Source organism: Emys orbicularis, chromosome 19 (genome assembly GCF_028017835.1).
Source record: "Emys orbicularis isolate rEmyOrb1 chromosome 19, rEmyOrb1.hap1, whole genome shotgun sequence".
Taxonomy (NCBI): Eukaryota; Metazoa; Chordata; order Testudines; family Emydidae; genus Emys; species Emys orbicularis.
This window is the reverse complement of record NC_088701.1, coordinates 4,362,646-4,379,709: the sequence shown is the minus strand read 5'-3', so window position 1 is coordinate 4,379,709 and position 17,064 is coordinate 4,362,646. Positions and strand designations below refer to the sequence as shown.

Here is a 17,064-nt window from a genome sequence, read left to right as displayed (position 1 = left end):
CTCTGTCCCAGAGATTCATCATCCAGAGGCAATGCTAGAGGTCACACCGCAGGTCAGTGGCAGAGCCTGGAAGAGAATTCAGATTTCCTGGGTCCCAGGCGACTGCCTTAGCATGACACCATGTTGCTTTTACTTTCACCTCTCCCATTCTATTGAGCCCTCCTTGGCCCTGCTAGCCATATGGCATTGTCACCGCTCCGACTTGTGACACCCGTTGTTAGGTAAGCCCAGTTGGCTGTTTAGCTGTAAGTAAATATGTTGCAATTGGATGTCTTTGGATATTGTCCAGACTGAAGCCCTGTCCAAATACCACTGCCAGGAAAAGAAACATGTTTCTGGAAACCTACTGATAACCTGCCCTCCCCCATTAACCCTTCCCTGGTTTGCTTTTACCCAGAGGAAGGAAAAAACAGACTCTGAGATGAGTGATCTCAGTGGGGCGAGGCGGGTTCATACCAGCGGAGGATCTGGCCCAGAGATCTGAAGGTCTGGTTCATCAAGGAGGTTAACCTCTAAAAGACCAGGTACTGGATTACAGGGTTATTGCAGGTGAAGAGCGATCGGTTAACCGGTGCCTGTGCAAATTGCTGTTTCAAGCTTCAAAGCCACCAAAGGGATTTTGATACCCATCTGCCATTAAAATGTGTCTGAATCTCCTACGTGGCTTTGAAGATGCCAACCGTCATGTATTGTTTAGGGGCACAGGAACTGCCACACTGGATCAGACATTTCAGAGCCAGGTGCAAGAAACTCTACTGTGGACAATTATAGCCTGCCCAGGGGGGACATTACCTCTTAACACCCATTGTCTTATGTCCTGAAGCAGGACTATCATGTGGCAATGAGTTCCACAGGCTAATTCCACATTATTATTTCCTTTGATCAGTTTTATGTTACCTGACAGTAGCACCCAAAGGCCTTCTTTGTGCTAGGTGCTGTGCAAACATACAGAGCAGGTGTAGATGATGGGTGGCTGAACATGCTGGTGCCCTGTCTTTATTAGCACTCCCACCATTGCTACCAGCAGCGTAGATTCCCTAATAGAGTGTAGCGGAGTCCTGGCCTAAGAGACAGTTTCTGCCCCAAAGATTTTACAATCCAAGTGAGTTGGATAGACAGAGAGATCCACCCTTCTGGGGCTCCCTTGAGGACTGGGACCGCTTTCCCTACTGAAACAACGAGGAGTACTTGTGGCACCTTATAGACTAACAAATTTATTTGGGCATAAGCTTTCGTGAAGTGGAAAATACCGTAGGAAGATATATATAGCAGTACTGCTATCTTCCTACTGTATTTTCCACTCAGTGCATCTGATGAAGTGGGTTTTAGCCCATGAAAGCTTATGCCCAAATAATTTTGTTAGTCTATAAGGTGCCACAAGTACTCCTCATTGTTTTTGCTGATGCAGACTAACACGGCTACCACTCTGAAACCTTTCTCTACTGAAACATCTCAGGACTTGCCCAAAGTAAAACAGAGTCAAAAGGCAGAGCCAGGAACAGAACCCAGGAGTCTTGATTCTTAGCCTGCCCCCTCGTTGTAATCCAGTAGATCCCACTCCCCTCCCAGAGCTAGGAATATAACCCAATTGTCCTGACTCCCAGGCCCCCCTGCTTTAACCCATTTGAACCTATTCCTCATTCACAGCTGGGAGCAGAAACCAGGAGTCCTGACTTCCAGCCTCCCCTCTCCATGCTAGGCCTGAACTGTGGTATTGATCAGTGCCCCTCCATTCTGATCTGTGGCCAGCACCTTGGCGTGGAGTAAACACAACCACAGCCTCAGGTTCCTAATTCCAACTCCCCCCTTGGAAAGACAAATAAACCCTTGTGTCAAGGGAGTGAAGAAAATATCGTTTGTTCTGAACTTTTCAGGTTTCCTGGGCTCCTCCCCCCACTGACTAACCCGCCCAGCTGTGTGCACGAGGGCTCAGCTTACAGGCAACTCTGAGGATAAATAGCCCCGGAGGAGCTACTTCTCCTGACCCTCCTGTCCTCACCATGGGGGGCTCTGCTCTCTGCCTGGTGGCCGTGTTTGCTTTCTACTTCCCGGCTGTTTCTCACAGCCAACTGTAAGTACCCCGCGCTTTTGCCACGGTGATCAGGATATTACCTGGGTTCGTTACATGGCTGCCAATGGAAACCAAGCTCAATTTTCCTCTCTTCTCTGCTACTGTCTGTGGAGTGGGAACAGGCTGCAGAAATTCTCCTCCTCACCTGGTCCAACCCTCTTCTCCCTCACTCAGTTCCGAGGCTAATTTGGGGGTTTGGAGGATGGCATTTTTTTTTAAAGAATAAACTGGATTTTGAGCCTCACTTGATCTACGTGAACCAGGTGTAGACAGGGAGTAACTCCATTGAAAACAATGGGGTTGCACCCCCCTGAAATGCACTGAAATCAGTGGGGTTGTCTTTCCTTTGGCTTCAGTGGGCTTTGGATCAGGCCCTAAAAGAGACCAGAATCAAGTTCTACAGGGCCACATCTTGAACTCCTTGCTCAGTGTCTACATCGGCAAGACACCCAGTGGAGCTAAATTCTATTTTCAGTGTATACTGGTGCAAATCTGGAGTAACTCCACTGACACTGGAGTAACTCCACTGGCTAAGGGGATTGCTGATGGTGCATGAGGCAGACCAGAACCCAGTTCACTTCCAAGGGGCTGGTGGGATTCTGAAGCACAGTAGTCCACGGCTTGGGCACTGCACTGGAAGTCAGGACTCCTGGGTTCTATTTCCAGCTGTTGGAGGGAATGTGCCTCGGGGGCGAAAAGATGGGAATGGGAGTCAGAACTCCTTGGTTCTACCTGATGCTCTCACAAGGAGGATATCGGGGAGACATCTGGGTTCTAGGAGGGGAATGAAGTCTAGTGGTTAGAGCCGGGTGGTGTGACTAGGAATCAAAACTGCTGGGCTCTATTCCCAGCTGAGTCACTGACTAGCTGTGTGACCTTTTCTGTGCCGGCCTCTCCCTCATCTGTGAAAGGGGGATCATGACAACTACCTACCTCTGTAAAGTGCTGCGAGATCTATGTCTGGCGAGTGCTTTGAGTGTGACCCCGGGGCTAAGCTTCTATTGTCCCTCTGACTGATTGGCTGCCTGGCATGGTTACCACCTCCCGGCCTGTTCATGTCTGTGCTGGGGTGGCCAGATGAACAGCCAAGAGCCAGACCAATTGCCCATGTGCTTGGCTCTAAAGCTGGGAAGGGATCTTGGTGCAAGGGGCTGGCAGTGATAAAAGGGAGGAGGCAGGAACAGGTAGTTTGGTTTGATTTTGTGCTGCCCCCTATGGCCAGGCCAAACGATGGACGTGACACTGAGCGGGTGACAGAGGGAAACTCCGAGGGATGCCCCCCTTCAGAACTGGGGGGAGGGGGCTGCTTAAAGGTTCATCCCACCTCAGGGGCCTGCTGAGCCAGTGAGAAGCCAGAAGCTGCATGAGATATGCATTGATGTGTCAAGATGACCCAACTCAGATACGGAGCCTGGGTCGGGTCCCCACCCTCCCCATGGTGCTGGAAGGGCTGCTGTTCGGGCGCCAGACTTCGGGGTGATAGACAGACGTCTGGATGTGGGGCCGGGTTTTGCAGCTTGACCCCACTGGGAATGCACCACGGTGGGCTGCAGGCCAGATGCGCAGACCTCGGTGCAGCTTTCCCCAAAGGGTTCCAGAGATTTATGTTTCTGAGCCTGGGCCAACTTTCAGGAAAGGAGGAGGGGGGGTTCCCCCAGGAGGGAGAGAGGAGATTTGGTAGCCACCGTGCAGCGCTCACTCCAGGTCTCAACCCTAACCTGCGTCTCTAGGATTTCTAGGAGGAACATCAGGGGGCTACCTGGTTGATTATGACAGCGCTCTGGTGGACGGCTGGTACCAAGCACACGCCCTGCTTAGATGCTCCTGGTATTGCCTGCGGAGCAGATGAGCAGTAAACATGGCCCATGCTCGACGACTCCCCAGCACAGCATGCTCCTCTCTAGGCAGGGTCAGGCTGTGCAAAGGGCAGCTCATTCCAGAGGGCTCCGTAACAGGGTCACACACGCTGGCTGCAGACCGTACGATCGGAGTTGGTGGAATGCAGGAGGACACAGTATCGCCCTCTCCAAGGGGCACTGGGGTCAGCACTAGCTCAGACGGGAGAGCTCCTTCTACTGAGCCCCCACCCTGCTCCCTGCAGCACAGCGCCCCCTAGCGCCGCACTGGGGTATTGGGGTCAGCACTGACTGCCAGGCGAGAGCGCCCCCTGCTGAGCGCCCCCACAGTGACAGATTAAAGAATTCTGGGGCCCTGTGTGCACTATGGAAATGGTGGGGGAGTGTGTGACCGGGATGGTTGGGTCCTACCCCTAGGGGGTGGGAGGACCTAGGAAGGTATTGAAGAGTGATCCCACCCCACAGTTACCCCACATGGTGGCTTGAGTCCCATGGGGCTGGCCTGGCTCCCTGCTCCAGCCCATTGGCTGTCACCATAGTGCACCGGCAGGGGTGGGGCCTCTGTTCCCATTCTGGTCTGGCGCCATTGGCTCACCTGCCCCAAACTGGACTTCGATGGGCCCAAACAAATAATCTGGCAGGCTTTGTTCACCCCCGCCCCGGGTGGCCAGGCACCCCCGGAGATGGGGGCCCAGTGCAAGAGCACTGAGTACATGTGGGTTAAACTGGGCCTGCCCCCCCCAGCACAGCACTAGCATCAAACGGAGGCATGCAGATCTGCACAGAGTTGGAAGACAGCGCCCCCTACTGAGCCACCACCTTGCTAGTTGCAATGCAGCACCCCCAGCACCATGCCAGGGCATTGGGGTCAGCACTGACTTAAAGGGAAGAGCATCCCCTACTGTATCGGTGTACAGCGGGGCATCCCATTTCAGAAAAGTGGCAACAGCAATGTCTTTTATGACAGAGGATCAGGCCGGGGGACACATCCACTCACAGCAATTTTCAGTAGGGACAGGAGTGCATTATGCCCTGAACTTTTCACCTACGTGTGTGTGTGTGTATATGATCTTTATCTGGTATGAAAAACTCAAGTCCAATCGTCCATCACCCCAGGGCCAGCTCCAGGGTTTTGGCCACCCCAAGCAGCCAAAAAAAAAAAAAAAAGCTGTGATCGCGGTCGCGATCTGCGGCGGCAATTCGACGGTAGGTCCTTCGCACCGAGCGGGAGTGAGGGACCGTCCGCCGAATTGCCGCCGAATAGCTGGACCTGCCGCCCCTCTCCGGAGTGGCCGCCCCAAGCACCTGCTTGCCAAGCTGGTGCCTGGAGCCGGCCCTGCGTCACCCTTCCTACTGGAGTGACACACAGACAACTTGGCTGATATTTAGCAAAACTTTTTATTTCCCTCCAGGCCTACTTCCTTGTGAATTCACAACACTGTGGGTGATGTAATCAGTCAATTATTTCTCCAGGAAGACAGCAACCTTGCTTTAACGCCATTGTCTAAGGGGGGATTTTCCAGACAGCCTAGGTGATTTAGAGGCAAAGTCAACTGGACTTGGAAGGGCTTGTCTCCATGAAGAGTTAGTTCACAGCAAACGGAGGTGGAAATCTACCCCCCACTGCACACTAACTGTCTGTGAGGACACTGTTAATGTGTACTAACAGTTCCTTAGTGCACTTTGTCTTTGTGCACCTTGGGCCCCAGCTGCCATGGCAATTTTTAGGCACCAGCCCGATCAGAGATAGCACCTGTATGCCCTGGTCTACATTTAACATTTAGGTCAACCTAGCTACATTGCCCAGGGGTTTAAGCAGCGCTGTAGTTAAGCCAACCTAACTGCCGGTGTAGATGTGGCTAGGTTGATGGAGGAATGGATGGTGCATTATCTACACCGACAGAAAAAGCCCGTAGTGTACACAAGCTGTATGTCTACCCAAATTGGGAGTCACGCCTCCCAGCGGCTGTGTAGACATACCCCTAGGGGCAGGAACTCTCTCTTACTCTGTGTTTGTACCGTGCCTCAGTCGCTGTTGGGATTTCAAGATGCTGCTGTAAAGCAAATAATAAATTGTAAACCGCAGTAACAAGCTTAGTATAAAACATCCTTGGGGATGTGGGAATCGCAGCCAGTGGGGTTTTAAATACTGAATGAATTAATCACATCGACCTTTTTGCCATTCACAGCTACTCCCTGATCACGCCCAACGTCCTGCGGGTGGAGAGTGAAGAGAAGGTCGTGGTGGAAGCCCATGGTCTCAATGCCCCAATTGTGGTTACAGTCATCGTGCAGGACTTCCCGCTTAAGAAAAACATCTTATACCAGGTCCAAACCGACCTCAACCCTGCGAATGGGATGATGGGCACAGCCGTAATAAAGGTGGGTAAAACCCCAGCCTCAGGTCATCCAGTGAAACAAAGGGTATCATTTTCAACAATGACCCACTCATTTTAGGAGCCTCCAGTATTTTGGCTCCCCAACTCTGCAATACTGAGACATTCAGACCCCGTCCAGGTTGGATGTCATTCTAAAAGACACACTCTAGCCCAGCATGAATTTATGAGCTGGAAGTGCTGGCTGAAAGTCTATCGCCTGTGTTATCCATGTAACCCCTTTGGGGTTTAGAGAGCATGGCCCCTTTAAATCTTTTTCCTAGGGGTGCGGGGGAGAGTGAGAATAAAGGAGGGAAACTCCAGGGGGTGACTCTGGAGCTCAGAGGGAGAGAGAGCAGCAGCAGCCCGCAGGCCCTCGCAAAGGAAGCAAGAGAGAACCTGCCTGAAGCCTGGGAAGTGGGAAGGACAGGGCGGCCGATCGGGGACACCCCAGGACAGGAGCCAGGAGGAGCACTGTGCCAGGGAGGAATCGCCTGAGAAGGACAGGCTGGAGCTGGACCCAGTATCACTGCTGCCCAGAGCTGCATGGGGCTGTGAGTACTGGGGCTTGGGACTCTGCATTGGGAACAAGGAGGGAGGCTGCAGCTAGTTAAGTGGGGAGGTGGTTGCTCTGTGTGGCTTTGCAGAGAGTGGCAGAAGAGGGCACCGGAGGGGTTTGTTGGGGGAAAGTTCACTGGCGCCGAAGACGACCAGGAGCACCCAAGACTCACCACTGGACTGGAACTTTGCGCAGGACTCCTGAACTCTGTGTGCAGACACATTGCTCAGTGTCTGCCCTTCCAGACTATGCTACCACTGGGCCCGTGGGGCCTCGGCTTGGATGCAACCCTGTTTTACTGCTCCCCCCTATATTTCCCCTTGTTGTTTTTCTCCTCTCATCCCTCTGTAAATAAATATTTCCCTTTGTTATATCCATTGTACTTTTCCTGTGGGTGGGTGTGTTCACTCTGGGGGGGTTGGAACAGGTGCCCCTGGGATGGAAGGGATTTCTCCTGCTGCATTCCTGCGCTCGCCTTCTCTTGGCCAGAGCTGCCTACAGAGCAGACTCCATCTTTGCCACGAGGGCGCTAAAGTTACATACATAGGGCCCTACCAAATTCACGGCTGTGAAAAACGCATCACGGACTGTGAAATCAGATCTCCTCTGTGAAATCTAGCTATTGGAGGGGAGGAGAAGGGGCAGGGCTGGGGGTGCCCCAGACGGGGGCCTCTACGATGTCCCTGGCTCCAGCTGTTAGTCCCCTCAGGGCTGGGAAGGGACGAGACTTACTGTTGCCCTGCACAGCTGCTCTCTGGGGGAGATCAGACCCACCTCTGGGGACCTCCCTTGGCTGTAGGAAGCTCCATGGCTGGGCAGCAGCTCCAGAGCTTCGTGCAGCCACAGGAGGTTGCCAGAGGTGGAGGTGGGTCCGATCTCCCCCGTGCTGCTGGGAACGCCCCAGCCAGGGGAGGTACACAGAGGTGGGTCTGATCTCCCCCCGAGGGCCGTGCAGGGGAGAAGGAAGTCCTGTCCCTCCCCAGCCCGGGAACCTCCTGTGGCTGCAGGAAGCTGAAGGCAGTGCAGAAATGAAGGTGGCAATTTTATGACCCCCCTACAACCGGTTTGTGACCCCCCCCCCATGAATTCCTTTTGGGTCAGGATCCTCACCCTGAAATTTCAGATGTAAACATCTGAGAACATGAAATTGACTAATTTTCAAATTCTAGGGCCATGAAATTGACCAGAATGGACTATGAATTTGATTGGGCCCTAGTTATACGGGAGGTCAGACTAGCTGATCGTGTTGGTCCCTTCTGGCCGTAACATCTACGAATCTATTAGTGATGGGAGACGTATAGCTAACTAGTCAGATAAGCACTGTGGGGGTCTCTCGTTGTGGACCTAAAAACTGAGGTGCCCCTAGGGTGACCAGATTTCTGGATTTTATAGAGACAGTCCTGATATTTGGGGCTTTTTCTTATGTAGGCTCCTATTACACCCCACCCTCTGTCTCGATTTTTCACACGTGCCGTCTGGTCACCCTAGGTGCTCCAAATTAGGAGGTAGAAGAAAATGTTGAGAGGAAAGATGGTCTAGTGGTTAGGGTGCTAGCTTGGAACTCAGAAGACCTGGGTTTGATTTCTAGCTGTGTCATAGACTCTCTGAGTCCTTGGGTAAGTCACTTAATTGTCCTGTGCCTCAGTTTTCCCATCTGTGAAATAGAGATAATAGTACTTCTTAATTTTGTGCAGGGGAGGGAAAGGGGCATGCTGTGAGGGTAAACGCATTAAAATTGAGGCACTTGGGTAATAATATACTGACATGTTAATAGGGGCCATATAAGAACTTAAATAGATAAACTGAATCACAGGGAGATCTGACATCAAACAACATTGGACAGATATTAGTTCCGTTGCTTAATGCCTGACTGGGAGATACTCAGGTATTGCGGTGGTGAGGGTGGTACAAGAACCTGTACTGAACAAAACATGCAAATGACATGATTTTGTTCATTTTTTGGCATTTTCCATTGCAAATAATAAAAAAAAAGACGACAATGAAATGGTTAAAGTCACAAGAGTTTTGGTGAATACTTTGGTCTTAATTCCTGTTAACACGTCAAAGCCAATTATTGGTGTCTCAGTTGACTTGTGAGCTTCTTCGTTCAATGCACCGAGGTTCTGAGGTCAGGCACATAACCATATGCACTATGGCTCGTGTTTGCACTGCCTGGGAAACTTGCTCAGAGCTTGCCAAGTCCTGTCCCTAGTCTGCGCTGGGCACAGCAGCATTTCTGGGTGGGGTTCCCTGGTGGAGCAGGATTCTCGTTGTGAGTTGATCCAAAGTCCTGGCCAGGAATGGAGAGTTGGGGGGACAGAGGGAAGGTCTCCAAGATGTTACAGTTTTAGGGGAGCACAGTAGGAATCGTCAGGAGCACATCAGTGCAGTAGAACTGACTTCAGCAGGGCACCCATGGGATGCCCTTTGGTTAACAAACATTCCATATAACAGGAGGTGACCGGACAATGGGTACAGGGCCGTCCAAATGGTCTGGCCTGACTCACTGGTGGTGACCTATGCTGACTGTGCCATCCTGGGTATTCCCCAGTGAGGAGACCCACCATCTTATGGTAGGTGTGTAAGGTGCTGCAGGAACGGGCTAGTAAAAGTCCATGATTTCTTTCCATGTATAGCTTAAGTGTCATTAACTCTGCAAAGGTCTTTTGTGTAGAGCATCCCTTGTGGTGAGTAAAAGCAGGAAGAACTCGTCCATGCTCTTCTTCTCATGCAGGTTCCCACCAAAGACATAAAGAAAGATTCCAAACGAAACCAGTATGTTGTGGTCCAGGCTAAGTTCCCCCAGCAAACCCTGGAGAAAGTGGTTCTGGTCCATTTCCACAGTGGATACATCTTTATCCAGACGGATAAAACCATCTATACACCCGGGTCTACAGGTACTGCCTTCCCCTGGCCTCTTCTAATGGGAAGGGGTGGGAGCTGCTGATGTCATGCCATATCTACAGCAGGGCTCCCGGGTCATATCCTGTGCATATTGCTTTGCTTATTGTCTAGTTGAAGACAGAGGAGAATTGGATCAGAGACTCTGCCACCACCAATTTGCAATATTTCACCCTTCACCATCATCCTAGCTGGGATGTCCCATTGAGGGTTAGATACTGAAAGACTGGGTGGACCACGGGATTGCGAATGGGTGATGGAACTTTTGAAATCACAGTGACTGGTTCTGCTCCATCTTGTACCAAGATACATGTCCCCATCTGACGACCGTCCCAAAGCCTGTGTGAAATAGGGGCTGCTAATCCCAGCCCATTCAGAGCAGGACAGGTCCCTGCAATGACAAAGCCCGCCCACCTGGTACGTAGCGACAGGGGAGAAAAGCAAGACAACGCCCTAAAGAAAAAAGCCATGGAGATCTCGGACTGTAGAAAGAGGCTATCATGAAACAACCCATGATGGGGGCTGATGGCTCAGATCCTCCATGGAGTTAGGCACCAAACTCCCGTTGGTTTCAATCGGTTAACGACGTCCCTCTCTTCTCTCTTTATTTTCTCAGTCCTCTACCGGATCTTCACCGTGGGTCACAAACTGGAACCAGTGTCTAAGACAGTGATTGTGGAGTTTGAGGTGAGGTGGCTGTTCTGAGTGAGCCCGTGGGGGGATAGGTGGGTTTAGCCACTTGTCTGGGTAACGCACAGCAATTTATTGTGACTGAGGAGGATGCATAGACACAATTCGTGTAGCAGCAATGTGGTATGGCCAGGAGAAAAGCAAATGATTGTCTGAGGTCCCTCCTTGCAAACCTCTGGCGTCCAAATTCTCCCCCAGTCATTAGGGAGGTAGCCAGCTAGCTCTTGGGGGAAGTCCCGCGGTTCTGCAATGGTGTTAACGCTTGAGGAAAGTTGCGTGGAGTTCTTTGGGAAGAGCCAGGCAGGTGCTTGTCTGGGAAGGCTGAAGACAAGGAGCCCCTGCAAGGAGCCCTTTGAAGGACGTGTAAAGTGGTGGCAGGAACAGGGCTTATAGCTCCAGGCGTTAGTCCTGTTAAGGCCCTTTCCACTGGGCTTTATGGTCCATAAAATAAAGTAAATCAGCTGCAATCCCCTGGGCAATAATCCCCTGGGGTTTTCCTCACCTCAGCCAGCTGGGAGTGGAGAGAACACATCTGTCCCTTCAGTTCCTATTTGACTCGGTTTCCCCTTTCTTTGACACTCTGCCCTGAGCAGCAGCATAACCAGCTGGGGCCTTGCGATGGGGAGCAGCTGTGGCTGGCAGAGCGACGCAGCCCTTGGAGTAGCTCCAAGGTTTGCAGATAGCTCAGGGTTAAGCCTGGCGTCTGCAAGATTCTGCCGTGGAGGCTCTTCAGTCTTCCGAGCTTCTTCCTTGAGTTCTTTGGTGGCCTCGCTGAGCCAGGTCAGGAGAGATTAGTCGGTTTTTCCCGTGTCTCTGGGTAGTTAAGAAATTCAAACCAATCAGTGGAGTCCAGACTGTTACATGCTATTGTTGGAAGTATGGAGAACCCTCCACTGGCCCAGGAATGTAAACATGGCAGATGATGTTGTTAAGAGCAATTAACAGCATTTTTCTCCCTAAACTCTCAACTTGTTTCCTTTCCAGACCCCTGAGTCCATTATTGTCAAGCAGATTCCCATCTCCGCCCCCTTGAAATCAGGCATCTTCTCCCTGAGCCACCCCTTGCCGGAGATTATCAGGTAGATTGCCCTGATGTTACTATGCCTGGACGGAGCAGAGCTTTGCAGGAATTGGGCAGGGAAGCAGAAGGGATGATGTGGAGCTAGTTCAGGGGTTCTCAAACTGGGGGTCGGGACCCCTCATGGAGTCGCGAGATTATTACATGGGGGGTTGTGAGCTGTCAGTCTCCACCCGAAACCCCGCTTTGCCTCCAGCATTTATAATGGTGTTAAATATATACAAAAGTGTTGTTAATGTATAAGGGGGGGTCGCACTCAGAGGCTTGCTATGTGAAAGGGGTCACCAGTTCAAAAGTCTGAGAACCCCTGAGCTAGTTACTGTGTGTGGCCCATCAGCTAGATCATCTCCTACAGGCATTTCCAAGTGACATGGAGAAAAGAAACTCTCCTGCCACATACCCAGTCTTGGCATAATTTGATTTGTATTTGTTATAGTTTTGATGGATAATTATGTTTATTCGTAAGACTTTTTTTCCAGTTTCGATCACTTCAAATGCTCAGTTGTGCAAAAATAAATTATGGGTTTTTATCATCCCCCATTCTGATTTTTAGCACTTTAAATTTTCACAGGTGGGGGAAAACATGGTGGGCGGGATCTGACAATACTTGTTTAATGACAGTAGACACTTAGATTGAAAAAAGCAAAAAGCTTTATAGCCATTAAAACCCAAATTGTCAACATCGTATGGCCAAATACACAAAGTATAAAGACTTAAATCAAACTGTAGTAAGTTCTCAAGCTGCATTTTTCTTGCTTTGCCTATCTGTAAATTTAGATATTATTGATGTAAATGTGTTTTTGTCGGTATGCGTGTGCACAGTGAAATCAATGACACGTATCGATAAAAAACTAATCTTTCCAAGTCTACGCAGACACCAGAATGAAGCTGCACTGACTTCCTTGCCATTACTCCGGATTTATTCCAGAGTATGTGAAGGCAGGATCAGGCCCTGTTGGCCTGTTTTTCAAAAGTGCTGAGCACCCTACCTCCCATTCTGTGGGATTTATGAATGCTCAACTACTCTGAAAATTATGTCAGTGAGCTAATGAGCGAGGGGCCTGATTTTGGTATGGATCGGAGTTTCCTTAAGTTTGGGGTTGTTTGGATTGAGGGTTTTGGTCCAGGCAGACTGTAGAAACAAGTGCCGGCCACAAAGTTTAGATCCAAATTTCTCAAACCTTGCTGGCCAAAGGTTGAGGGGCTTGTGGATCAAATGTTTTGTTCCAAGTCCCTACCTCTAGTTCTGGTTCATGAAAACATCTAGGTGCAGAAAAAAATGACTTGTCTGAGGTTCCCTGTGGTTCCCTGAAGACGGCTTGAGTTCCATGTATGGCTCAGATTTAGCTTCAGGAGCTGATAAAATTACTGGAGAAACAAGTGAGGCAGGTGGGCCTTGCAAAATGTGTGTGTTAAGTGCATTCAGTGTTCCTTCTTATTTCCTTCCTCCAGTCTGGGAACCTGGAAGATCACGGCCAGGTATGAAGACTCCCCTCAGCAGACCTTCAGTGCGCAATTTGACGTTAAGGAGTACGGTAAGAATCCAGCACCCACTGCGCCCAGGCTCAGGGAGCGGGTCTGTCTCTACTCTCCTGACACCATCTTGGAGCAGTCTCTCCATTCGGCTTGGCTTTGCTGGCAACCCACCCTCTCCTACATGCTCAATTTTCTCTTCTTCCCCTCTTGTTTCTCCAGTGTTGCCGAGTTTTGAAGTCATATTGGAACCGTCTGAGAAGTTTTTATACATCGATGGCAATGAAGACTTCAGGGTTTCTATCACTGCGAGGTGAGTCTGTGAGCGGGTGGAAGGGATCAGCTGAGTGGGGTAGCAACCACAGGTTTTAGTGCAGAAAGAAACCTAAGTCTTGAACTCCCATAATGCACCGTAGCCATGATGGTCCCCTGCTCCTTACCATGGTGGATCATGGGAGATATAGACCAACCAAGGAGCTGGGCCTATAGAGGAGAATGGTGCATTAGGCCATAATATTCTGCAATAGGTTTTCTTGTGGCTTCTCTTCATAGAATCATGGAATATCAGGGTTGGAAGGGACCTCCGGAGGTCATCTAGTCCAACCCCCTGCTCAAAGCAGGACCAATCCCCAACTAAATCATCCCAGCCAGGACTTTGTCAAGCCTGACCTTAAAAACCTCTAAGGATGGAGATTCCACAACCTCCCTAGGTAACCCATTCCAGTGCTTCATCAGCCTCCTAGCGAAAGTTTTTCCTAATATCCAACCTAAACCTCCCACACTGCAACTTGAGACCATTACTCCTTGTTCTGTCATCTGGTACCACTAAGAACAGTTTAGATCCATCCCCTTTGGAACCCCCTTTCAGGTAGTTGAAAGCAGCTATCAAATACCCCGTCATTCTTATCTACTGCAGATTAAACAATCCCAGTTCCCTCAGCCTCTCCTCATAAGTCATGTGCTCCAGCCCCCTAATAATTTTTGTTGCCCTCCGCTGGACTCTTTCCAATTTTTCCACATCCTTTTTGTAGCGTGAGGCCCAAAACTGGACACAGTACTCCAGCTGAGGCCTCACCAATGTCGAATAGAGGGGAACGATCACGTCCCTCGATCTGCTGGCAATGCCCCTACTTATACAGCTCAAAATACCGTTAGCCTTCTTGGCAACAAGGGCACACTGTTGACTCATATCCAGCTTCTCATCCACTGTAACCCCTAGGTCCTTTTCTGCAGAACTACTGCCTAGCCATTCGGTCCCTAGTCTGTAGCAGTGCATGGGATTCTTCCGTCCTAAGTGCAGGACTCTGCACTTGTCCTTGTTGAACCTCATCAGATTTTTTTTGGCCCAATCCTCTAATTTGTCTAGGTCCCTCTGTATCCTATCCCTACCCTCCAGCGTATCTACCACTCCTTTCAGTTTATTGTCATCTGCAGTCCATCCCATCCTCTAGATCATTAATGGAGATATTGAACAAAACCAGCCCCAGGACCGACCCTTGGGGCACTCCACTTAATACTGGCTGCCAAGTAGACATGGAGCCATTGATTACTACCCATTGAGCCCGACGATCTAGCCAGCTTTCTATCCACCTTATAGTCCATTCATCCAGCCCATACTTCTTTAACTTGCTGACAAGAATACTGTGGGAGACCATATCAAAAGCTTTGCTAAAGTCAAGGAATAACACATCCACTGCTTTCCCCTCATCCACAGAGCCAGTTATCTCGTCATAGAAGGCAATTAGGTTAGTCAGGCATAACTTGCCCTTGGTGAATCCATGCTGACTGTTTCTGATCACTTACCAATCCTTATCTCCTGCAGGTACCTATATGGGAAAAAACTTGATGGCAATGCCTTTGTCCTCTTTGGGGTGAAGGTGGATGATGAGAAGAGGAGTATCCCGCAGTCTCTCAAGAGAATCTCGGTAATTCCTGTTCTCGGCTGGGGGGGGGGGGGGTGGAGGGATTCACACCTCCTGGGGAACTGCATGGGTGAGGTCATGAAACTCTCTCTCCCTCTCTAGATAGAAGATGGAGACGGGGAAGCAACGCTGACCAGAGCGATGCTGCGGGCTCGGTTCGCCAACCTGCACGAACTGGTTGGCCACTCGCTCTACGTCTCTGTCACCGTTTTGACAGAATCTGGTGAGCATCAGCAATAAGTGCAAAGCCAAGTGCTTTATTCACGGGGTGTTCCAAACCGGTGCCGAGTGCAGTTCAAGGTGTTGATTGAGATGCATAAAGCCCTATCTGCGTAGGGTTCTGCAGATCTTAAAGGCTGCAGGCCAGATTCTGATCTCATTCGCTCTGGGGTAAACCTGGTGTGAGGGTTGCTCCCCCCTCCAGGGTGCCACCTGATGTATTGGGGTATCACTGAGCCTGCCTGTTCCACCAGCCTGGGCTCCCTTACACTGTTCTGCTGAGCCAGGCCCTCTCAAGCCTCCTCCAGCACAGACACAGGTAGGGACATGCCCAGCTGCAGAAAGACAGACACTGAAATCAGCACTGCATGGGAAGGCTTCAGCTAAGGAATTTCCCAGCACTCAAGTGCACACCCCCTCTGGAGTGTAAACCCAGAATTGTACTGTCTTGCACTGCACAGAGAACTGTACAGTGTAAGCTCATGAAATTCGCCCCCTCCCTCAATGGGGAGGACGATATGCACAGCTTTTTGCTCCCCAGTTATGAATTCCACAAACTGGATTTAGAGAAAACAAAAACAAGTTTATTAACTACAAACGATAGATATTAAGTGTTTATAAGGGATAGCAAACAGATCAAAGCAGATTACCCAGAAACAAAACAAAAATGCAATATAAGATCAGATACTAAAGAAACTGGTTACAAGCAGTAATTTCTCATCCTAAATGTTGTTTTAGGCAGACTGCAGAGTTTTTTGAAGGCAAGCTGCTCTTGCTTGCAGCTTCAAACTCCAGGTATTTCTTTCACAGGCCAGACACACTCTAGCCTGAGTTCAGTCCCGTCTTCCCCAGATCAGTCTTAGGTGTTTTCATCAGTCATCTTGGGTGGGGATTCAGTGAAGAACAGACCCTGATTATCTCACTTCCCTGCCTTAAATAGGTTTTACACATGGCGGGAATCCTTTGTCTTCCAGTGTGATTCCCACCCTTGGCCAGTGGAAAAGTACTAATTTTATTATGGAGTCTAGTATCAGGTGACTTAATCACATGACCCTGCAGCCATAACTCAAAGTCCATTTGCAGCATCCCAGGAAGATGGGAGATTACCCTCTTCAAAGTCCTATTGTTCTCCCTAATAGTCTATTGACTTGTATCCAGCTAGCCAGCCAGACTGTTTGCATTTTGTCTGGTGAGCGTTGTCCAGGTGCAAACACTTTTGTAGTACAGATGTATAGTAAATGTTCCTAACTTAAGATACAAAAATGATACATTCATACAAATGGGATAATCATATTCAGTACATCATAACCTTTCCAATGATATCTCACAAGACCCATCTTGCATAAAACACATCTTAGTTATGCTGTAATCATATAATAACAATATTTCTATGAAGAATATGGGGTGTAGTGTCACACCTGGAGTAATTCCAGATTTATACCAGCGAAAGTAGCTTGAAACTGTTGCACCTTTGTTTTCTGTGCATTGCACCTTTCCATTTCTAAGAGCTCCGGGTCAGGTCTTAGGGATGGTCTAGGCATACTTACTCCCGCCTCAGTGTGGGGGATGGACTAGATGACTTCTTGAGGTCCCTTCCAGCTCTACATAGCTATGATTTCTAAACGTTCCCTGCAGAGGGAGCAGCCATTCTGTTCCGAGCAGCTGTAACTTGTTAATGACGAAACTAGTTGCTGAAAGCCTGTGCCATTGCACAGGTGTGGCAATTGGGCCAAGTAATCCAAACAACCAATGCCATTACTGAATGCAAATTAGTAGTAGAGTAAAGGTGGTGATTGGTTGGTTGAGCTGTGTCTGATATCACAATGGTCTAGAACTCTTGGCATGGCACATGCCTTACTGGAGTTGTACACCAACCTGGTAAAGTCAAAATGGCTGGGGACTTAAAAATTGACCTGTAAC

The 17,064-nt window shown here is 49.8% G+C and overlaps 1 protein-coding gene across 1 annotated transcript in view; it reads left to right on the top strand.

Annotated features, from left to right (window-relative positions):
• Nucleotides 1-2,000: 2,000 nt before the first annotated feature.
• The window catches only part of LOC135891773 (complement C3-like), a 56,018-nt gene continuing 40,954 nt past the window's right edge, over nucleotides 2,001-17,064 (top strand). Inside the window, exons 1-9 of the mRNA XM_065419436.1 lie at nucleotides 2,001-2,071; nucleotides 6,117-6,309; nucleotides 9,596-9,758; nucleotides 10,379-10,449; nucleotides 11,437-11,531; nucleotides 12,983-13,065; nucleotides 13,226-13,316; nucleotides 14,826-14,928; nucleotides 15,028-15,148. Coding sequence (XP_065275508.1) covers nucleotides 2,001-2,071; nucleotides 6,117-6,309; nucleotides 9,596-9,758; nucleotides 10,379-10,449; nucleotides 11,437-11,531; nucleotides 12,983-13,065; nucleotides 13,226-13,316; nucleotides 14,826-14,928; nucleotides 15,028-15,148 — 991 coding nt within the window. The remainder of the gene's footprint in view (nucleotides 2,072-6,116; nucleotides 6,310-9,595; nucleotides 9,759-10,378; nucleotides 10,450-11,436; nucleotides 11,532-12,982; nucleotides 13,066-13,225; nucleotides 13,317-14,825; nucleotides 14,929-15,027; nucleotides 15,149-17,064) is intronic.